The 22138-nt window shown below is 36.4% G+C and overlaps 1 protein-coding gene across 1 annotated transcript in view; it reads left to right on the top strand.

Moving 5' to 3' along the window:
- Positions 1 to 22138, top strand: part of SLC41A2 (solute carrier family 41 (magnesium transporter), member 2) — a 42994-nt gene that overhangs the window by 5003 nt on the left and 15853 nt on the right. The window contains exons 3-7 of the mRNA XM_010566325.1: positions 5114 to 5185; positions 6046 to 6190; positions 8082 to 8228; positions 12240 to 12387; positions 12955 to 13034. Of these exons, the coding sequence (XP_010564627.1) occupies positions 5114 to 5185; positions 6046 to 6190; positions 8082 to 8228; positions 12240 to 12387; positions 12955 to 13034 (592 nt within the window). The remainder of the gene's footprint in view (positions 1 to 5113; positions 5186 to 6045; positions 6191 to 8081; positions 8229 to 12239; positions 12388 to 12954; positions 13035 to 22138) is intronic.

The raw sequence follows: 22138 nt of genomic DNA, 5'->3' as shown, positions 1-22138 counted from the left end.
TTGAGTAGTGTTACCAGGGCCACTTACCACTGTCATTAAGTCTCACCAAGACATAAATCAGCTGATGCTTCAGAGGTTTTTACTCAAGCATGCCATGAAGGCTTCCTTTCACCCCAGTAGCAGAAATTGTCATATGTCCGTCTTGGCCAAATCAGGTTAGCCAGCTCTGTTCGCATCCTTCTACCATGAAGGTTAATTAGCTGGCTAAGAGGTCAGTGAAGTGTACATTCCTTCAGACAGTGCTGTATGGTGTATGGGAGTTCCAATTTCTTTGGCATTGCCTGAAGTCACAGTCACAGCACCACTGGCACCAAGCTACTTCCCAGCTTTGCATCAACAGACTTGTGGGATTCTTTTTGTCATTTGTTTGTTTGTTTTCTAATACCTCTAATTTCCTTGTATGACCTGTTTTCTTCAAGAATCATGACAGACCCTGGCCAAAGTTACACAGGTGATTGAAATACTTTCCAGCACTTCCTTAGTCATATTGTAAGTTCATTAGACATCCTTCACAGGGAGGAGGTAGAGGCTTGTCATGATTCAGTGAATGTTCTCACTTTTGCCGGTGGTGGCTCTGATTTGTTCTAGCTGGTGAAGAGCCCATCAGTAAATGTTGTAGAGTGTGTGTGTGTATGTGCATGTGCACAGCACAGTGGAGGTTTAAGAGACCGATACTGTACAAAATAAGAATAGTATAGATCATTCATTATCAAGATAATGCTAACAAGATTATATTTAGTTTTTATATGTCAAAAACAGGGGAAAAAAAAAAGGCTTTTATCTTGCAAAGAACCTTCCAACTTTCTCTTATGTGTCTTTTTTCACACTCAACACCAGTTGCAATGGGCACAGGTCTGCGAGCTGGTGGATAGCCAGCCACATTCCCCCTAGTGATACTGCAAAGACAAACAAATACACAGGAACTCTGTAATATTTCTGATCGTTAGTTAAAAAACAAAAAAACAACTGAAAACTGTGGAAACCTGTTATATGTTACCTGTAACTTCTTACAGGTGACAGCTTGGGCTTAGTTGCCAGATTATGAATTTGAACTCCAGGACAGTTGCCTTGATTGCTTTGCTTCCCCCAGGTTTTAAAAACAGGTGCTGTGTCATATTGTATCATTGTTTACTGGAGAGTTTAATCAAAAAGCTTACTGCTAGACCTGCAATTTATGTGCCAGTTCTCAGACCTCTATGAAAGAGGTTATTCTGACCTTTGCATTCTTCACATTGATTTCATTGACCCCTACTCTCTTTAACTATCCAGTCTTTGGTCCTGTCATCCTCATCCTAGGTGAAAACAGAAAGAGTGTATTAATTCAGAGCATATCTAAACAGTTATTTGGAGGCAGTTGTATGATTAATCTTCCCTTCTCTGACCTAAATTTTCACTAGCTGGCTCCCCACCAGATACTGTCTTTACAGTAAATGCAAGACTGTGCCCGTGTGAATAGCTTTACCTTTTGACGAGGAAATTTCTAACATGAGTTCAGCATTGGAGCTAATTCATACCCTTGCTTAGTTAGCTTATAATTGCATCTGAATTTGTAGACTTCTATACTCTTTGGGACTGTAAACTAATTATCTTTATTTCTTTGTAGTTATGTAGTCATCCAGAAAGTAATGTCTTGTTACCAAGTTTCTGTTATCCACAATACATCTGGTTTCAAGTGTTGTCTGACCACCTTCATTCAACTTGTTGCCCAAATTCCTACTTTAGCTGCTTCTTACTGGTCACTCACCATTTCCCATCCACTTTAGAATCAGTCGTTTCACTAAATCTGTCTCAAGACTGTATTTTTAATCTACTTCAGGGCATAGCTTGTTCTTCTCTTTGGTGTTAGTGTTGACGTAAGCCCTTCTCCCTCTGCCCACTGCTGTGCTGGTGTAACTGTGTGAGCTATACTTACATCAACTGCCCATTCAAGCCCAATATTTATATTCTGTGTTTTGTATTCTTCAGCTTTGTTCTGTAGTTTGGGTCACTCTCATTGTCTCAGTTCACACTGTTGCCTTTTCTCCCTATTCTTTTTCTGTTTTTTAAGAGGCAGTAAAAAAAAATAAAACAAAACAAAAAAACCAACACCAAAATGCCACTCATCCAGTCATCCCTGTAAATTTATGCAGACTCTTGTTTTGAACGTGTGTTATCAGGGTTAGGCATTAGCAATATGACTTCACAAACCTTTTATTTACATCCATCTAGTCCACAGTGTCACAATAAACTTTATCTTACTTTATGCAAATCTGCAGCTGAAAGGGGTGGTCCTGCTCTTTTTCCCCTTTCCAAACTCTAGAGCATTTGTATGTGGTTACATGGTTGCATCTGATGGATCAGATCATTTTGTAGAAGATAACCCCTTTTTGCTCCCTGAAAAAAAGCATTTTCCATCAAACCAGCAAGCAAATTTGTGTTGCCATGAACTCACTCATGGAGTTAGTAGAATTTGTTCAAGAAAGAAAACGTGAACGTGTAGCTGATAGTAGGGGAGAGAAGAACTATGCCATTGGGAAGCTGCCCACTTTTAGGCTGGGTTAAGCATTTTGTAAGATTACTGTTTCAACGGGGATTTTTTTGGACACTTTTCCAAAACTTCTTCAAAGGAGAAAAAGAGTGAAGCTCTCCATAGCCTGCCATTTCGTTCATTTAGCATATATAATTAAGAAGGATGCAAAGGAGATTCTTATCTCCACTTCCTTAAATATTGCTGTAATATTGAAACTTAATGCATGTATTTGCAGAGCTTTGACTGTACTTTGAACACTGTAATATATTTATAGTGTAGATTGACGTAAAGTATCTTACTATATTTCTAAGTTTTTAAGTTAGCATTTCTTTTAATACTTTGTTCCTTGCCAGTTGTTGTGAAAGGGAGTGGTTTGGACCACTTAAAGAATCACTTCCAACAGTGTTAGCAAAAGAAAAATGATTTAATAGAAATTTATATAAAAGTGCAACTTCACAGAATTCAAAGGCAAGGCTCACTCTAATACATGGATGAAATGTACACAGAAAATTAAGTTAGAATCAGACTATAATTAGATATACAGAGACGGAAAATGCAATAGGGTAAAAGAGGAATATACAAAGAAAAATCAAGTTAGAATTGATTTCTCATGATCCGTACAGAGATCGGGATTGTAAAAGGGTAAGGGAGACCCTCCCGTTGAGTCACGAGGTTCAGAGAAGACCCCCTTGCTTTCTAAACTCCTTTTGGAGTCTAGGTGCAGCTGGATCAACTCTTAGTCACAGACTTAGTCAACAGTTTATATCTAAAGGGATTATGAGTATAATAACAGCCTGAGATTCATTCACAGTTGAATAAAGTTCCCAACAGTAATTTGAGTATAGATTTGAAAAGCAATAACTTGTAATATTCTTGCTATAGAATATTCAGGTTAGTACACACACACGTGCATAAAGGCACTGAGACATATACATATAAGCAAGTAGAAGAGGTATACCTGTTAAAAATTCCCCTTGAGTTCAGTGAAAATATTCACGTCGAATGCTTTGGCATCTCTTTCTCAATGGGCGAAGGGTTGAGTCTCAAGGATTGGAGAGTATCAGCCCAAGTCTTGTTGGCTTTTGGCGACAGACCTCCAATCTTTGCAAACAGGAAAGTTAGCGAGCTCTGAGAGGCATCCTACTCTGAGGGAGATGCTGGTCGCAGCCCACTGTGGTCCAGGAGAGCTCAAAGGGTCTCACTTAGTAGTGCTGTTTATAGGTTCGGGAGATGATTAGCTTTAGTCATTAACAACTTACTGGGATTCCAGCTGCCCTGGTACCATTTCACATGAATTACAATTCAGATAAGGAAGACTCCAGGGCTGTCAGAGAATGACTTAAGATTCAGATACGGGATACTCCAAGGTTGTGAGGGGAGGACTGGGATGTCTCAAGGTTGTCAGGAGAGAATAAATTACCTCTACTTTCATTTTTTTTGTTTTGGATGGGCAGCAGGAGTCCTTGAGACAGTCCACATGATTCCCTGTCTTAGCCCTGTGAGACTTCTTGGTACGGTCAAGGGACACTTAACTGCCCAACTCATTACACTTATGCTAAAGCCTAGTGAGACTTCCCAACTTCGTAGATCAGCCCACAGAGGCAGAAAGAAATGCACCACCACACCAGTCACTACTACCACAAAATGGAACAAAGTAGAAAAGAAATGGAAGTAAAACCAACTGAAAAGAAATTATCAAAAGATGAAAATATATGCACTAAGGCTTTCTGTGTTTTGAGAAGTATGGTATCTTATAAATTAGTATTCTATAGGAAACAATGCTAAAATTTATGCTCAACATGTAAAAAATTGTTCAGTTATCTCAAAAAAGAAGTTTTTTTAAACATAGTCATACTGCAGTGTATGTACTGTTCTTCAGATCTTGTCCTCTAACTCAAAAAAATAAGTAGAAGTAGGAAATACGTTATAAAAGAGCATGTATGTACTTCTCCATTTCTAAGAATAATTTATTAGCTATCTTGCCAGCTACTGCCTTAGGACTGGACTTACATAATTTACAGCATCATAAGTCGGTAGCTGTATTGTATAAATGAAAAGTTAGAATTCTAAACAGTATTAGACATGGTTTCTGATTTTCCATAAGCACTTGCAGTTTCTCTATGCAGGTAGTTTCACTGCAGTCAATTAACACACTTGCATGAGAGCGTGTGTGTCCATGCACCTATGTTTCTACACGTTTTTCTATTGGCCGGTAGAATTTAAGGACCATAGAAAAAAGTTCAGTCTAAAGTGACTGAACACTGATAAGTTTCCCTTCCAGCCACTGATCTAATCACTGGTGGTGCTTGGACATTCCTGGAATATAAGGTGGCTAGTATATCTTGCAGGGTAAGCTGATGTTAAACAAGTTACTATGTAAAACTCCATCAAGTTTAGCTACTTTTGGATAGATACTGTAAGTACAATTTAAAATCAACAGCAATGCTTGATTTGAAGAAAGTGTAGCTTGGTTTTAACTTGCTTTCAGAATGTCTCTTTTTTTTGTATGAGTTGAATTATTTGTGGGTTTCTACCTTGTTAGTGCATTTTAAAGTAATACAATTTTAAACTCAAATATCTGAAATCCTTTTATAATTTTGACAGGTAAATATTGGAAAAATGGATTCTCCCATTGAGAAATGGAACCTAATAATTGGCAACTTGGCCTTAAAACAGGTAAATATAATGGATTTATTTGATTAACTCTTGTAAGTGAGTGAAGTTATTGAAAAAGCCCATCACAAACATTGGTAAGTATGGAGATGGACAATGTTAATGGGAAACTAGCCTTACTACACTAGCTCATACTTAACATACAATGTTTGCATCATGATTTTTTTTGAACAGTGTAGTTCTTCTCTGAAACAATATGAGCTTATATTTATCAGAAGAAGGGGTAAAGTATTCTTTGTGACTGTACCAAGGGTATCTCCTTTTTAATTTTTATGAGAGAAGATCTGAGGATGATTAGAGAAAAATTTCAGATTTGGCAAAACCTTTTAAATTTGTCCTCTCAAATGTTTTCAGTACTGTGTTTGCATTGGATGCAATGTTTAAAGGAAGTATGTGATAGAGCTTTTGGATAATAAACAATATTTTAAATAGCTGGGTCATTTGAAGAAAGGAGTGCTTGTTCTCCAAAGCAACTATTTCTTAAGATTAAGAACTATTTCATGTTCATGTAATACAACATGCTCAAAATATAAGTGAAATGTTTATGCTGTGACTTCACTGTTTTAAGTGGCTTAGAAGCCTCTTCAGGCATTGGCTTCTGGTAAATCCTCGGCTCTTTTCCCTGATTTTACTTTTGTTATTCTTGAGTCTCTGAAATGCTGGTAAAGCCTTTTCTGCTGGCATAAGATTTTTCTTCTTGATCATCCAAGGTTATCATCATCTCTACGAAATGGATGAGCATGCTCCCTTTACACCCTGCAAATAAATGTAGATAGAAGGAAAGAATATCGGAAAATGATTCTGTAGTCCTCTTAAGTCTATCAATTACTTTAAGAATTGCTCACCACCTTCTTCGTTTCCAGGTTCAGGCAACAGTAGTTGGTTTTCTGGCAGCAGTGGCAGCAGTTATATTGGGCTGGATTCCAGAAGGCAAATATCGCTTTGATCATTCAGTCCTTCTGTGTTCTAGCAGCGTAGCAACTGCCTTCATAGCTTCTCTTTTGCAAGGTAAAAGGTGTATATATGTTACTTTTTACAGTTATTTAGTTTTCTGTGGAAGCTGAATGTATATTATGTTGCTATTCCTTAAAAATTTAAATCCAGTAAGGTATAATACATCTGAAACACAGCTGAAGATGGGATGCCCTTTTGCAATTTCCATATGCCTGCATATTGCATTCCTCTCCTGTCATATTCTTTGAAAAGGTTTTGATTTGCATGACCTCCTGAGCATATCTAAAACAAAAAGTATGTTTTTAGACTTTACCTAATATGATGGAGAACTTTTTTCCCCTGCTTTCTATACTCATTAATGTACAAAATATATTCTTAGTACTAAACAGGTAGAATTTATTTGTAATTAAACTCAATTAAGCCCAGATGTTAGCTCAGCTGAATCCAAAGTTCCTGGTTGCCTGTGCTGCTTATATGTTAGTTTGTGCTCTGCTTTGTATCTGAAGTGAGGAAATTGGCTTGTTATGTGAAGGGTTTGGGCCAAGTTCAAGTCCCCCTCTACAAACAGTGCCAAAGACTGTCTGGAGCCATATGACATGATGAATTTAATCTTCTCTTCCCAATTGTCAGGAAACATTTAACCATAAAAGACAGTACTTAATGGACGTGAGGGGAGGGAAAAAGTACCTTTACTTGTGACATATTCTTAATGAAAATACATAGTCAGTAGTCATAATTAATATCAAGTCAAGTAAAATGTTTAACTTCCTTTTTTTACTAATTTGATATGCTAACTTATGTGAAAATTACAAAATTGTTAAAGTTTCCCATGGAATTAAGAGCACGCACTTTTTTTAGTGACTACAAATCCATTGAGTTTGATCATGCACAGAATTCAGAGCAGTGAGAGAACTGGGGAACATGAATGCATTTTTTCCACTTCTCTTGTATAATTCGGACATGAAGAGAAACTTTTCTTGTTATTTGGTGGTGGGCCAGCACAGGAAATTACTTTCCAAGCTTCATCCTCCTACACGTGAAACAGGTGCTTTTGAAATATTTTGATCCTAACGGATCATTTCAGTTCTTTGAGAATTTCATGGAGTGTAACTCTTTAGGCAGTTTCTCTGAAAGTGAACTCCTAAGGTAGCCTACAATACGTAATATTACTAAAATACATAAAAATTGTAATACCAATTTTTAAAAAGTTCTTAAAAATAACATAAACAATAGCATACACAGTTGAAGCTCTTATGTGTATTATGTGATGAGAGGCAAATTAGTCAGGTTATGCCAAAGACAACTGTTAATAACAGTGTGAATTTTATTTTTAGTAGCCACTTGCACTGTGCAGGGAAATGCCTCTTAAAAAGTTAGTGTTGCTGTTTATGGGGAAAAAAATAGAAAGCAACATCCCTAACTTAAAATTCTTTAACTGTGTAGCAAGTAACATTTTTATATGTTGTCTTGCTTTTAATATATGATGTAGCTTCTTGACATTTGGTACTAAGCCCATGACTGAAAATCTTGCACAATATCAGATGTTGAAGTATTTAATCTTCTGTTGTTTTCAGCCTAGTGTAATTTAAATTTCAGTGAGTGAAAGTTAGTAGGGTGTAGAAATAATACACTGCATATTTTTTTCTTCAGGAAATGGCTGATTTACAGTTTCAATACTGCTAATTATACTCATAAGCAAAATAGTTCATTGTACAGATGGTTCTTGATTTTGTGTGTGTGTGCTTACTGTATTTTTTTTAATATATAACCTCATTTTTAAGAATGGCGAGAACTTAAAAATACAGACGTCAGTCAGGTGGGAAGAACAATCATCCTGGGACAAAAGCACTGACTTCTTAAGCTTGAAATTGCCATTTTCTTGGAATTTTCTGTGGAGTTACAACAGTAGATACGGTTACTGTACTGTCTTCTTTGTTCAATCTAGGAATAATAATGGTTGGAGTTATTGTTGGATCAAAGAAGACTGGTATTAATCCTGACAATGTTGCCACTCCTATAGCAGCAAGTTTTGGAGATCTTATCACTCTTGCTATACTAGCATGGATAAGTCAGGGTCTTTATACTTGCCTTGGTAAGTACGTTTCTAAGTGTGTATGTCTCCCTAGGAACCTCTTTTGGGTTAGGAGGGTGGGGGAGAAGGCAGGGAGGGAGAGGTTCAGAAAAGCTTTTAGTTTGACTGACTTTTTTGTCGACATTTTGTACCGTTGAATGATAAACCTTGGGTTGCAACATTATGTCGTGATCTTTTTTTTCTCTTTTTTTCTTTTTTTTAAGATGATAGAAGTCACTGACCACAATCTTGGCACAATCTGCTAATGTCTGAAAGACTCTCACAGTATCACAGTCAGTCTACATGTGAATTAGAAACTGTAGTTGCTGAATTTACTCCGCTTTCTTGGGGAGGAGGGAAGGTGTCTTCATCCAATTTTTCTTGAATGCTCACCCCTAAATCAAATATTTGCTTCCCAGAATGCTTTTGAATTGTTCTCCCCTTGTACTGAGGGGAAGGAGTTGAATTGGCTATCTTGATAAGCTGCTGGGAGGCATTCAGAAAATGATTAGACAACAAGTTAAAAAAAGTTAAACTTTTTTACACAGTATGTGATTGGGATGTGGAACTTATGATGTATTAAGAGGACCAAAGTGATTTTAGAAAATTATTTGGATACATTAATCAGAGAAGAATCCATTGAGGAGCATTGAACAGACAGATGCAGACAGAAACCTGAGAGATTAAATCCCTGAGGCAAACAGCAGCAGAAGCTGGCAGAGCACACCGAAAGAAGCATCACTCTAAACTTGTCATTTTCTTTTCTTCTTTCCACAAACCTGAAGTATTGACCATAGTCAGACACAGGATACCGGACTAGATAAGGCCTTTGGCCTCACCCAGCACAGATGTTCTTATGTTCTTTCTGTTATTTCCCTGCTTTCTCAATGCTAGAATAACAAGCCCAATGGGAATGTTATAAAGAAACCCACAGTTTATGGGCTAGTAATGAAGCAGGTGGGATTCACCCCTGAGCTTCATTCTGAATTAACTATTTTCCCCTATGATTTATTAGCCTAACTACTCAAATGTACGGAAACAAAATATAAGTTTCTGGCTCCTTTCTGCAGGGGAAGAGTTGTTTTCATGTAACAAGACTGGAAGGGGAGAAATTATTTTTGTACAAGCTTTCAGCTTGTTGGTAACAGAGCTGTAGCCCTGTGCTCAGCCTTTGGTTTGAGAGGGATAGGGATTTAAATATTAAAAGGTTAACGGTTCTTTCTGTCTTAACAACTCCCTAAAAAAACCTGTATTTGTGAATCGTTGTTAAATAGCTGGGGGAAAGCACTAGAGGGCTCCTCAGGACCGTGCTGGGACCCAGCTCCTCTTGCTTGAACACAACATGGGGAATGCTCTGGAATAGGAAGACCCAGTATATTAAATGTGGAGGTCCGTGTTGCTTGTCATTTATCAGTAATGATCTGAAGACTTCATTTAAAGCTTTCCTTTTTTCTCACAGAACATGGCTTAAATATGCAGATATAAATTATATTTATTTTGGTTATATTTCATGAATCATTATACACTAGCGAGACTGTCTTCTCATATTTTTTTTTCTGTTTTTTTTAAACTTGCTACAAAACATTTCTGTGGCAGGATGACGTGTATGTGTATTTTATACTTGCATAGTTATTATTTATTTAGAAGTTACCTATTAAATAATTCTTGGTTACTATTCATTGTTCATTTGCTGGATTGATTTCAGTTTTATCCATGTGCGCTTTCATTTTTTTTCAGAAGAAAAGAATTATATGATATTCTTTACTTATTTTTAGTGTTCTTTGTAATTCTTGGACTACGTTACTGGACTAGCTCTCCAAGCCTGGAGACTGATGCAGATAGTTAAATGCTCTCCCTTTTTTCATGAACACATTCTAACAAGTTCTTTAGTTGTTAGAGGGATTAAAAATGAAATTATTGTAAAAGGTATACTTTTTTGAACTTTAATTTCCTTTCCTGTGTTGGTAGAAGCCCTAAAATAAAGAGTACAGTGGGCTAATTGTTGATGTACAAGTGAAAGAATTTTAAAAATTAGTGTTTAATTACAGTAGTGCTCACCATTGCATCCGTATTTTGCTGTTCAATGTTTGTTTGCAACAGAGGATCTTTGCTGACCACCAGACTTTACCTTTTAATAAAATTGGCAAGCTCTCCAAAAATGTGGCAAAGACTTGGAACATATTTTGTGCCCCTTTGTATTTTACTAAATACACTACATTAGAGCTATTCTCTCATTCTGACCTTTAAATCAGTTATGGGCATCTGGTACATCCTAATGCCTCACCTTGGTTCCATATGAGAGGAACAGACAGGGAGAAAGGAAGATGTAGCAGGGATACAGCATGACTTATGGCTTGGAAAAAAAAATAGAGGAGAAAAAAAGAGAGAGGAAAAGGAGAGAAGTTTCAAAATTTTAAATAAATAGATGTAGAATGAATGATGCCTTTCCATGTGACAAATTTTAGTGCACACAGGGATCTTTCTTCATTGCAATTGGAGGGAAAGATGTGTTTACCTAGGCAGTAAGTAGTTCGAGAACTTTACATCAGTACATTTTTGTCTTTTTTTATTAAGTTTGATAAAACAAAACTATAATTATCGAATAGAGGAATCATGTATTGTGTGTACCCTTTTGAGTAAGAACACTACATTAGGCCCACCTCTTAGCTCACAGAAAGAGGAAAAAGGAGGAAAAAAGGCACAGGCACCACAAAGGAAGCATGAGATAATATACTAGAGAATAGTTAGATAAGGAAAGGAAGAAATTACTTCTCTTTTGGGCTTTGTCTCATTCTCATTCTAATAGCTTTCCACTTTTAGCTTACACAATGAAAGGTATCTCACTATCTTTTCTGCTGGCTCTGCTGCAGAGGTTGTTACCAGTCAATGCAGAAGGATAGTAACTTCTAAAAACTCCTCAGCAATTCTTCCAGGAGTAATTTTAGCTCCACCAAGATAACATCAAAGTAGTAATTGCTTGAATTTGCAGCCTTTGTAATAAGCCATAATACATGGGTGAGACTACTTCTTTATACACTAGATATTCCTCTTTGGTAGAGTGTTTGTGTGTTCTACATTAACTACTTCAACCTGTAATTTAAAATATATTTTGCATTAAGACTTGTCCAAATTCTGAAAGTTTAGACAAAATGTATTTACCATTAAATACATGACCACATTTCTCACAAAACTAAATATATGTAAAAGTGGAATGTTTGCATAGTTTATATATTTGCCATTAGCATAAATTTTCCTTTATTTACCTCACTGTTGAATTAGGAAGTCTTGGATAACTGTAATAACTTCTGTATGGATGGGATTATAAAACCAAGTAATCAAAAAAAATAGTATTCTTTCTGTGGAGGCAGCTGTTTGCCTTATAAGCTCAGCTTTATGATGGTATTCCCTGGTGTTTGCAGTTGTGTTCCTATGAAATATGATACAATTCTGATGGATAGGTGCAAGCAGCAGAATCGTGGCTATGAATTTTCAGACTCAGGCTGGTTATAAACCAACTGAGCTACTGATATAAATGTTTCAATATTACACATTGTGCTTGCATCATTTTAGATGTGCTATTTCTGGGAGGATTATCATTATTATCTGTGCTTTGGAAAGAAGGGGGTGTACATATGTTATGAATTTGTGTATAAACAAAATGCATTTTCAATATATTCAATTTCTTTTTTTTTTTGTAGATATGTTACAAAATAATGTTTTATATTCCACATCCTTACTGCATTTTTATCATAAAGCGTCATACAAAAATCCTCTTCAAAATTCCTTCTTTGTACAGATAGTTTTGTCATTGAGAAGATGGGAGATGGTAATCACAGATGGCAGATGTTAACCATATTGTTTAGTGCAGTAGTTGAAACTTTAGGTACAGTAGTGATAAAGGCTATTAAAATTCCTCAGTTGCATGATGTAGATTATAATTTATTTGAGAGTTCTAAATTAGGAAAAACATATAGGAATATCTTGAAAGTAACACTTTGTTTTGTTTTGTTTTTTTCTATATTTTTATTTTAGAAACATATTTCTATGTATCTCCTTTGGTTGGTGCCTTTTTTTTGGCTCTGACTCCGATGGGGATTGTCATAGCTGCCAAACACCCAGCTACCAGAACTGTCCTCCATTCAGGATGGGAGCCTGTCATAACTGCCATGGTTATAAGCAGGTAAGTCTGTTTGTCTTGCTTCATCTTGATAGTCATCCTGTGTCTCTGTATATCTTATTTAACACCTGATTGTACTTAAAAGAAACATTTAAGGCACCTCTAGAATGTAGAGTGTGAATAAACTTTATCTTCCCCAAACAAGAAAGTTGCAAAGTTAAGTGACAGGTGGGAATGAGTGGGAGAGCCAGCAGTAGCCTGTGGCAATGACTGAGCAGAATTGTGCCATATCAAAGGAAGGAAACGGTGAACTATTCATCTCCTGCAGTTTCCAATCAAGATTATACACCGATCTAAGAGATTGTTTAATCCAGTGAAAGTTGTGAATCTTAAAAGTGGAGTGATTGGCTGAAATCCTATGGTATTTGTTATACAAGAAGTCGATTTTAATATATAAATAACTATAGTGATGTTAGTCTGTAGCTGAGAACAAAGTGATGGGGCGGGGGAAAGATGAATTGAGAAGAAAATTGTGCCTTGAAGATGTTCTAAGACAGACCTAAAAAAGTTTTAAAATACTGGTTAATATACCTGCTTGCCTTATTCTAATTATTGTACTTTGTTTTTCAGTATTGGTGGCCTTATTCTGGACACAACTGTATCTGATCCTAACTTAGTTGGAATTGTTGTTTATACCCCAGTAATTAATGGTAAGACTCTGACAGGATTATGTGCTACTATGTATCAATTGATATACTTTGGTTTGAGAAAAGTCTATTACAGTAAATTTCTGTTATCCTAATTAGTATCTGGTATATTAATTTCAAGTTTTGATTTTGATGTCAACAGTTGTTTATTTGAACACCTTAGGAGTGCTTCCTGATCTTATTTACTACAACCATTAAAACATGATAGAGAATGTGAGAAGTAGGAACCTAAAGTATGCATTAAGAAACTGAAAGTGTAAATATTGGAGTAGTATATTCAAATATTAAATGATCAAATATTATATTAAAAGGGTTATGGCTGAGGAAAATGTAGATAAAATTTTATTTCAAAGGATTTTCTTATGAAAGGACAAATTTTCAAAACAGTAATTTATTATTCACATGTAGTGTATGTAAATATAAGACCTAGCAGGGCTGCTACAGACAAGTAAATAGATTTCTCAAGAAAAATGGGTGTTGTTTCCCATGCTTGGTATGCACTTTCCAGGTGTGTAAGAATGTATTTGTGAAAATTTGGTCCTTAAGTTAAGTATTCTAACAATAACAAGGCGAATTTTATAAGAAAAGTTAATATCTTATTAGACTGATGCAGTTTGAAAATACTTTTTTTTCCTACAGTATCACAGGGTTGATACATATTTAGTTTGCAATAATTATAATCACCAAATCTGTTTGCACTATATTGCTACCTAGCTATTCTTTTCCCCTTTTGTATTTCTCTGTTTGATTTCTTACATTATTTTGCACTTCTATGTATTGTTGATTTTTAAACCATTTCTCCAATTACCAAGATGATTCTGGCTTCTAATTTTTGGCTTACAAAGTGCTTTTGACTTAACTTGGCCTTTGCAAATTCCACATGGGTATATTCTGTGCTGTTTTCTAAGCTATCAATTAAATGAATTACAACCACTTGTTTTCCACCTTGATAAGAAAATGTTAATATGGACACTGAGCTGTAGTTTTGAACCACATTGCCCTGATATAATTAATTTTCCAGAGGTTGCTAATGGAAATGTAGCATGGGATAGCACCAAAACATTTTGATAAGCTTTACTGCAGTTGAGAGTTAGTATATCTATTGCTGCGACCATTAGGCAAGCTGTTCAGTTAGAGGAGGAAATGGTATTGTTTTGACAGAAGCATGTTCTTGGTAAATTCATGTTAGCTCTTGTTTTACAGCTTTCATATCTTCTAGATGCTTATAAATTGTCTTTTTAATAATTTGTTCGAATACTTATGTAGGAATGTAAATTTCACTGATATACGATTCCCCAGATCATCCTTTTTGGCCCTTTTTAAAGATATATTTTCTATTTTCTCCATTACAGCCCTCTGGTATTCTCTAACCTCCAAAATAATCAGTTTGCAGAAATGGTCACTGATAATTCATGGATTGATCATCTAGCTTTCTGAGGATGCGCTACATTTAACTTACCCTCAGGCCCTAATACATATCAGTTTGTAATCAGACATCTCCATTTTTATGAAGGCAGTAGACAAAAGGAACTGAGTATTTCAGTCTTCGTAGAGCATGCTGCTTGTTCTTCTTTCACATTAAGGTCCTGTATTTCCTTTGTTCTTACTTTTAATATGAAGCATTTCTGTGTTGCCACTTGTGTTCCTTGGTAACCGTAAATTAATTTTTACACTTCAGCCTTTATGCTTTCTTGCCTGTGCCTTTATATTAGTTCGAAATTGCAAGTACTTGCAACTACCTTTTGTGTGTTTCCATTTTGATTTCCAGATACCTAAAGAGCAGGGCAGACATGTCGATCTTCAACTTTTTTCTGCTTTATACCTATAACTTTTCTTATAATAGTCCTTTTTGGTAACCCCCTGGATTTGCTTCCTAGGAGAAGAGGATTGTTTTTCTTTTTAGGCAGGTGTACCCAAACCAGTAGTCTTATCAGAGGTCCTGCTTTCCTAGATGACATCCCTTGATTACAAAAGCCAACAACTGTCTGGTGATTGTTTCTTACAGTTTCCCCATAGGCCTCTATTTCTGCTCCAGTACAGCACCAGAATACTACTGGATTTTCTCTATAGACTCACTTACTCTATAGACTCGCTTATTCTAGACTTGCTACCTACAATGGATACAGGTCTCACGGATACACGCCTTTCTCAAGGCCTCAGGCTCCTACCAGATGTTGCAGTGATGATGGTCTTTTACCCTGTAGCAGTTATGGACTGCTCTTGTAAGTGGAACTGTGTATCCTATTCAAGGTCATTTTCTTTCACAGAAAGGCTTTGAAACCTGGATTGCCTGCATGTTTACATTTTACCTTTTTAATATTTTTAGCTAATGATTGGACTTAAGTAAATAATTTTAATCGCTAAGAATGACAGCTTACTATATGCCTCTAGAGAAAAGGACAAATGTACCGCTTTGTTTCCTGTTTTCTTTCATAAGTTATCAACAGAATTAAGGCAACGTGCATACATTCTTTTGAACTATCTTTAGAGAAAAAGAACTAGCCAAAAGCTATGCGTAGCCCTGGATGATTAGCTGAAAGGTCAAAAGATCCTTGAAGAATTAGGCAGGTGGAAGAAAGGGAAAGCTGGGGCTATTGGAGCAGGCAGGGAGAGCAAAAGGCATGCTTGTAGCTGTGGCAGTCCCACAGTGGTTCTGTGCTGATGATTCTTGTGATGATTGTATGACCTGCATTCAAAATGTTGCTTTTTCATAAGAAGTTTTGTATTTCTAGAGTGCTCTTAGCCTTTGTCATCTACCCCTTGGACTACTACGCAGCGCCTGAGAATGTTATTTTCCAAGCCACACCAGGTGCCTTATTCCGTTGTTCATCTGGATTTTTCATGCTTAGCTCCTTCTTTTCTTGATATGCATAAAGCAGTCTTTTCCCAGCTCTCAAAGTTTAAACAGTGACTAGTAACGGACCATCAGCGAGTTGTTTACAGTCCCACGTCCATATTTTCAGAACCTTTGCTATTATCCCAGACTTAAACTCTACATTGTAAGAAGAGAAACCTCATACCAGGCTCCATTTTGGAGCTCATAACAAGCTCACAACAAGCCTACTAGGCCAAGACTGGAGTCTTGCAACGGTAGCAAAAGGTTCAGTTAGCCTAAGGCCCATGGCCTGTTACTACCAATAGCGATAACGCTTTTGCAGTGCCACGAGGCAGCAACAGAAGCACTAAGGAATTCTGGTTTTCCCTCATGCACAAAAAAGCAGAGGGGAGTAATGTTGTCTGTGCTTGTGCTCACCCCCTTAACCCTCAGTATTCTAAGGATAGAGGCATTTCTATCAGAAAATATAGAGAAAATATGTTCTGTGTAGAAGATGCAGAGTGGGCCTGTTTTATGGTACACCTCCTGGAAAAGGAAATTGTAGGTAGGTGATTTTTTTGGTTGCTGTTAGATTAGCCTCTCCTGGGTTTCATAATTCTGCTGGCACCTTTTGATATTGCTGGTCAGTATAGTGTAGTAAACTGGGGTTTAGGAAATCTTTCAGTTAAAAAAGTACATCTGTTGACACTCATTTACTGACATAAAAGGTGTGCTAGACCACTTAACAGATGGCTTTTTAAATATTAGTGTTGCAGAAAGCTTTCTCTACAAGTACTTTCCTGGTCTTGGAATTCTCATTGTAAGCCTAAGTAGTGAAAAGAGTTGAGGGTTTTCCCCTCAAAATGTTTTTCACATACCTTTTCCTTTCTCTTACCTTAAAGTTTCTTGCTCCTGTGACACAGAAAACCTGAAAGAAACCAGGGAAACCTGAAAGAAATATTGTAACCTGTTGGGATTGTGTCAAGCCAAAATTTGAGGACAGTGTAAATTTGTTCAGGATTTCAAGCTGTCACTGTTTTTATTCAGTGCCAGTTGTCATATCTTGAAATCCTAAACAGTACGCACTGCAAAGTTGTCAGGTGTTAGGCTTCCTATGTGCACCATTAAGTAGCTTTCAACCTGGTTCTGTCTAGATGGATTGCCTATTCTTAGATGCGAGACAGGTTACTTTCATCACAAATGTTACAGTGTGGAACCATAAGCCTTTTGGGTTAAGAACTATTGGTCTGGAATTTGAGCAACCTCAAAGTTCCTACCTCTATTAACAATAACTGCAAATATTTGTCAAGAATATTAAAATAGTTCTTAAGCAGACAGGTATTTATAGTCAGCTTTACTGCTGGTGGCCAGAAGTATTTCACAACTGCTTTTCCATTTTCCCGTTAAACACATTTCTTGAGATGAATAATTATTTTTAATTCTATGGTTGGTTGGGTTAAATTGTAACTGCTTTTTAAAAATCAATAAATGGTTTTGTGGTTTCAGACATTGTGGTACTTACAAACTACTTGAGATTTAGGTGTCTGTGTGTGATGTACTGAAGTTCTGAATAAAATAACTAAGCCCAAGAGTGGCTGTGCTTCAGCCTAGATACTCAAGTTGATCTTTATGTTTTCTAATGGATGAGATGGTTACAATTTGCAAATCCTCTTACAGCATCACAGCACGTTGAATTTGGCTCAGGAATTGCAGTTTGCAAGTAGCCAAGTTCATTTGTGCAGAAAAAAGGTAATGCCTTAAACAATTATATGCTTCTGAATAGTCAGCAGAAATGAACTAAGGTGCAGGTACCAGATAGAGCCACTTTTGTCTCCATTTTTGTTGTATGCTTAGACAAAACATTGTGAGATATCTTCTAAGTATTTGCATTTCAGGAGTTACTGCATAATAACCAAAATGTTGGTAGACTTTACCCCATTTTATGCATCTTATAGAATGGAGGTTCTGCAAATTAATTGTGAAAACACCTGAAAATCAAAGAAGCTTTGCAGGCTTTATGTAGAAAAACTTGCCTTTGCAGATGGTTTGAAGCAATACTCTTTAAGGGTAACACAAACCTGTTGTAATATTTCTTACTCTTTGGCTGTACATATTGTGAGAGTATTTGATATCTGGAGGGAATAAATGTAGATCAAGGAATATGAGAAATCCATATGAGAAAACTTAACACAAAACTTACTGAATATCTGTTGTCTGGGAGATGAAAGTTAAGCTTATGTAATATATTCCCCAAACCATACCTTTTTTATCTATTAGTAGGATAAATGGAATGACATTCAGGTTTTTCAGAGAGCTTTAGTTCTAAGTTGTTTTGGAGCATATGGAAAGAAAATACCCAGAAACCATTCCACCTCAAAAAAAAAAAAAAAAAAAAAAAAGGCATTTTTAATAACTATATATTTTAATCACTTATAGCATAGTTGTACTGTCAGCTTTCACACAACAGACTAGTGCTTTGATTAGAAAGTAACCATTGCCTCAGACAGTTGAGCATCTGAAATTTGCCTCTGTAAATTACAAGGGAAAACATTAGTGTACCTGTAGGGTAGTAGAGTAACAAATTAATTTTTCTGCATCCTGAATTGGAAAGAATGTGATAATCTCAGAAGGCACCTATACTGTATGAGAAATTTATAATTCAGTCTTTATTTTGGCATGAAAAAGAAGGAGGGTTTTGGTTTTGGATATTTAGTTCTGATGCATTATTGCGTGATAGTTTTACTACTTTTTAATTGCTAACCTGTACATGTAAATCTGCATATTCTATGCTATTACAGACGTGTGTGTTCCTTCTTTTAAGTCTTACTTCTAAATTTTTTAGATTTCAGTAATCATTAGTTTTCACAACACAACTATATCCAGAATATTTTCATTTTTTGACAGTCAAGGAACAATTTTTTATTAGGCATAGGAAGGAAATGATTTATGAGTCAAATCAAACATAAAATGTAATAGTTTGCATATATAATGTTGTCTCAAAGACTTCTCTTAAAAAACCATTCATATAGGAAAAGCTAATAATTTCCAACTGTTTTCCCTCAAACTTTAAGTATTAAAAGAAATGCTACAAAGTAAAAAGGAAGATAGAAGAAATGTGGATAAAAAACACCCATAAAAAGGTAGCTAGTTAAGCTAGGCTTCTAATCTAAGTATTTCACTTGCATAAAACATGATTTATTGAAGTTAGTGGTAGAGAGGTCAGAGCAAAAATTGGTCCTGAATTTTTTGAAAGATAATACTATTATTCAAAAATTTAGAGCTTTTTTAGCTCAGTCACTATTGTAACACATTCTTTTCCTCCCTTTTCATTTCATTTTTATAATACAAATGACATCCAAAAGCAAGTTGTTGTTGAACTCCAAAAAGACAAAATTATTTTGAACTATGGATTGTGCTCAGGAGTACGCAAAAGTGAGAATCTTCTTGTCTTCCTTCTCTTGATAGATTTAAAAGAAAAATCATGTCTCAGAAATGGACATGGTACTCCTCATGTGGCCTCACCAGTGCAGAGCACAAAAGAAGCATCACCTCTTTTGCCCTGCTGCTGATGCTTTTCCTAATGCAGCTGAGGATGCTGTTGACCTTTGCCATGAAGGCGGATTGCTGGGTCATGGTCAACTTATTGTCCTCCAGGACCCCTATGTCCTTCTCTGGAGAGCTGCTTTCCAGATGGTCAACTCCCAGCCTCTACTGGTGCATGGGGTTACTCCTACCCAGAGGCAGGACTTTGCATTTTCTTTTGTTGAACTTCATGAGATTCCTCTTGACCCAATTCTCCAGCCTATCCAGTTCCCTCTGAATGGCAGTACAACCCTCTGGTTTATCAGCGACTCTTCCCAGTTTTCCCTGGAAAATGTTACCCTGTTTATCAAAACATGCGGTATAAGAGCTGAGGAAAAAAACCAGCCCGGTGTGTTACCCAGAGCACTGGATGGTCTCAGACTAGTCTGCAAGAGCAACACCCATCCAGCTTCCCTTAACTTCTGGTTTTTTACCTGTAATGAGGGTTATGAGACACAGATTTACTTTGACATATTCTTTAATATGCATTGATGTAAAGTACTTTTAAAGCGGTTTTCTGAATAGCATGGTTACTTCTATTATTAGAAAAAAGTCCTTTTTCCAGATAATGATTAACAGAATCACGCCCGCAGGCCTGTTCGGAAATACATGACATGGTTTTGGCTCTACTTTTTGGTTTTCTGTGCCTGTTAGACAAAAAAGAACTGTGATAACAATTTTCAGAAGTATTCTTGCATAGCCCTTAACTGGCTCGATAAAATGATGAGGTTTTCAATTTTCTTTTAATGTTGTAAGTCAGCATGACATCCTTCACACTTTACCAGACAACATCTCTTCTGCTTATTGACAAAGTAGCACTCTCTTATTGAAGTTAAACACATCTGCTGTTCTGAGAGGAATGCAGTAACAGTTGCAGGACTTTACTTTTGAAAGAAATTGTTTTCCTCTGTGTTGTAGTTCTCATGAGAATGAAGAGAAGCTAACAAGTTAGTCTTTATTATAAAGTGTTTGCTATACTGTTTTCCGGGAGAAAAAAAATTCTGACTTAAATGTTCATGGAAACAGTCCTCATATATGTCTACAGAGATTTTCATAATATGAGCAGCTACTGAGCACATGACCATTTTATGCATCCAGAAGATGCTGAGAAGCTATCAATTTTGTGTATTGACATCTTGTCAACCTACGCAGTTTCATGTTTTCTGCTTCTTGCACGGATCTGATTAATCTGATACTGCTGAGATAACTTCACATGCACAGTAACTGCTGTTACAGAACAAACTGAGTATCTCTGTACATGTTGAAGTGATTCATTCAATGCAAGCACAGCTTTATATAAATCATTCTATGACCAGCAGAATAATGAAACGTGATTCTATGCTGATTTGTACCCCGAGTTTTTAGAGCACCAGATAGCCTTTTCACCGCCCGGTGTTCCCTATGTCCTCATGCCCCTGCAATACCTGCTGCTCACAACATTCTCTCCATTCTCCCTCTGCTTTCCACAACATCATCGTTCCTCTTCTGTGTCACTGAACTACTGGCTGAGCAAGAGGCATCATGCCTAGCTCCAAGCTAGGTGCTGACTTGCCAGCTGGCATGCTTATGCTGTTAACTATACAGCTCATATTACTGCCTTTCTCTCACTGAGGGCACAGGTTTGAATCTTTCTCTTTATTTACCTAGCCACCGTTTCCTGTTTGTTAGCTTGTTTAACCATACTTGGAGGTGGTTAGTATCTCTATCCTGGTGTCAGATGTGGTTGAAATGGGCCCAAAGTTCAAAAACAATTAGAAGCAAGAATTGGTAGATGAATGGACAGAACTAAAAGACAGTGTGACTGCTGCTGTCCATCACCATATGTTGTTGGCTGGTTGAGACTGAGCAGGATGTATGGATTCGAGAAGCTTTTTACACTTCAGTACACCTGCATATCTTCTGTGAGTTAAACATATACCACTGACATTAGATTACTGAGACTCAGACTAAATGAAATTTAAAATAATTTTGCTTAAGATATGCATATTGCATTTCCATTTAGCTAAAATAAATTGTATATGTTCAATTCAGCTGTAATTAAAATAGAAGAGAGAATGTTACAGCTCTTGAAATCACACTCCACACTGGCTGTTTTGGTTAGCATATCAGCTTCCTTTGCAGAACAGATAACACCTCCTTCTACCAGTGTCCCGTGGCTGGCCAGTTTGATTTAGAATCACTTTTAATACTTTTCAATCATTTTTCTTGTTATCTACATGCATACTTGGGGCATACTTTCTCTAAATGATGGTTATAAAAGTAAAAAGATTTGTGATTAATAGCTATCCATCAAAGGATTGACAACCAATCTTATACCTTCTTTCATAGACTTGTCCATGTCTCTGTTATCCAGACAGCTTTTTTATCACCATTTCAAATGGGCAAATTTCCATTTTCCTTAATTCTTTTCTTTCACTCAGTTTCCCTTGTTATTAATTAGGGAAAGAGGTCCAAATCATCTATCATATTTCTGATTGTCTGAATTTGTTGAAGCAGATAATTATCAGTCACGAGAGGAAATTGCATACATCCTCGGAAATACTTGAAATCTATTTTTTTGTGCCAATGTGGTTTACGGTTGCATTGCTACGAACCTCAAAACATACCTTGAAAACCAGCCCTATTTACTTCTATCTTTTATTTCTTCTTGTAGTGCTATAAGAGATATGGAGAGTGAGAGAAGAGTTCACTAATTTTTTTCTTTTAATAT

The sequence above is a fragment of the Haliaeetus leucocephalus genome, unplaced genomic scaffold (genome assembly GCF_000737465.1).
Source record: "Haliaeetus leucocephalus isolate CR32 unplaced genomic scaffold, Haliaeetus_leucocephalus-4.0 Scaffold206, whole genome shotgun sequence".
NCBI lineage: Eukaryota > Metazoa > Chordata > Aves > Accipitriformes > Accipitridae > Haliaeetus > Haliaeetus leucocephalus.
The sequence above is the reverse complement of the archived record's forward strand: the minus strand, read 5'-3'. Positions and strand labels throughout refer to the sequence as shown.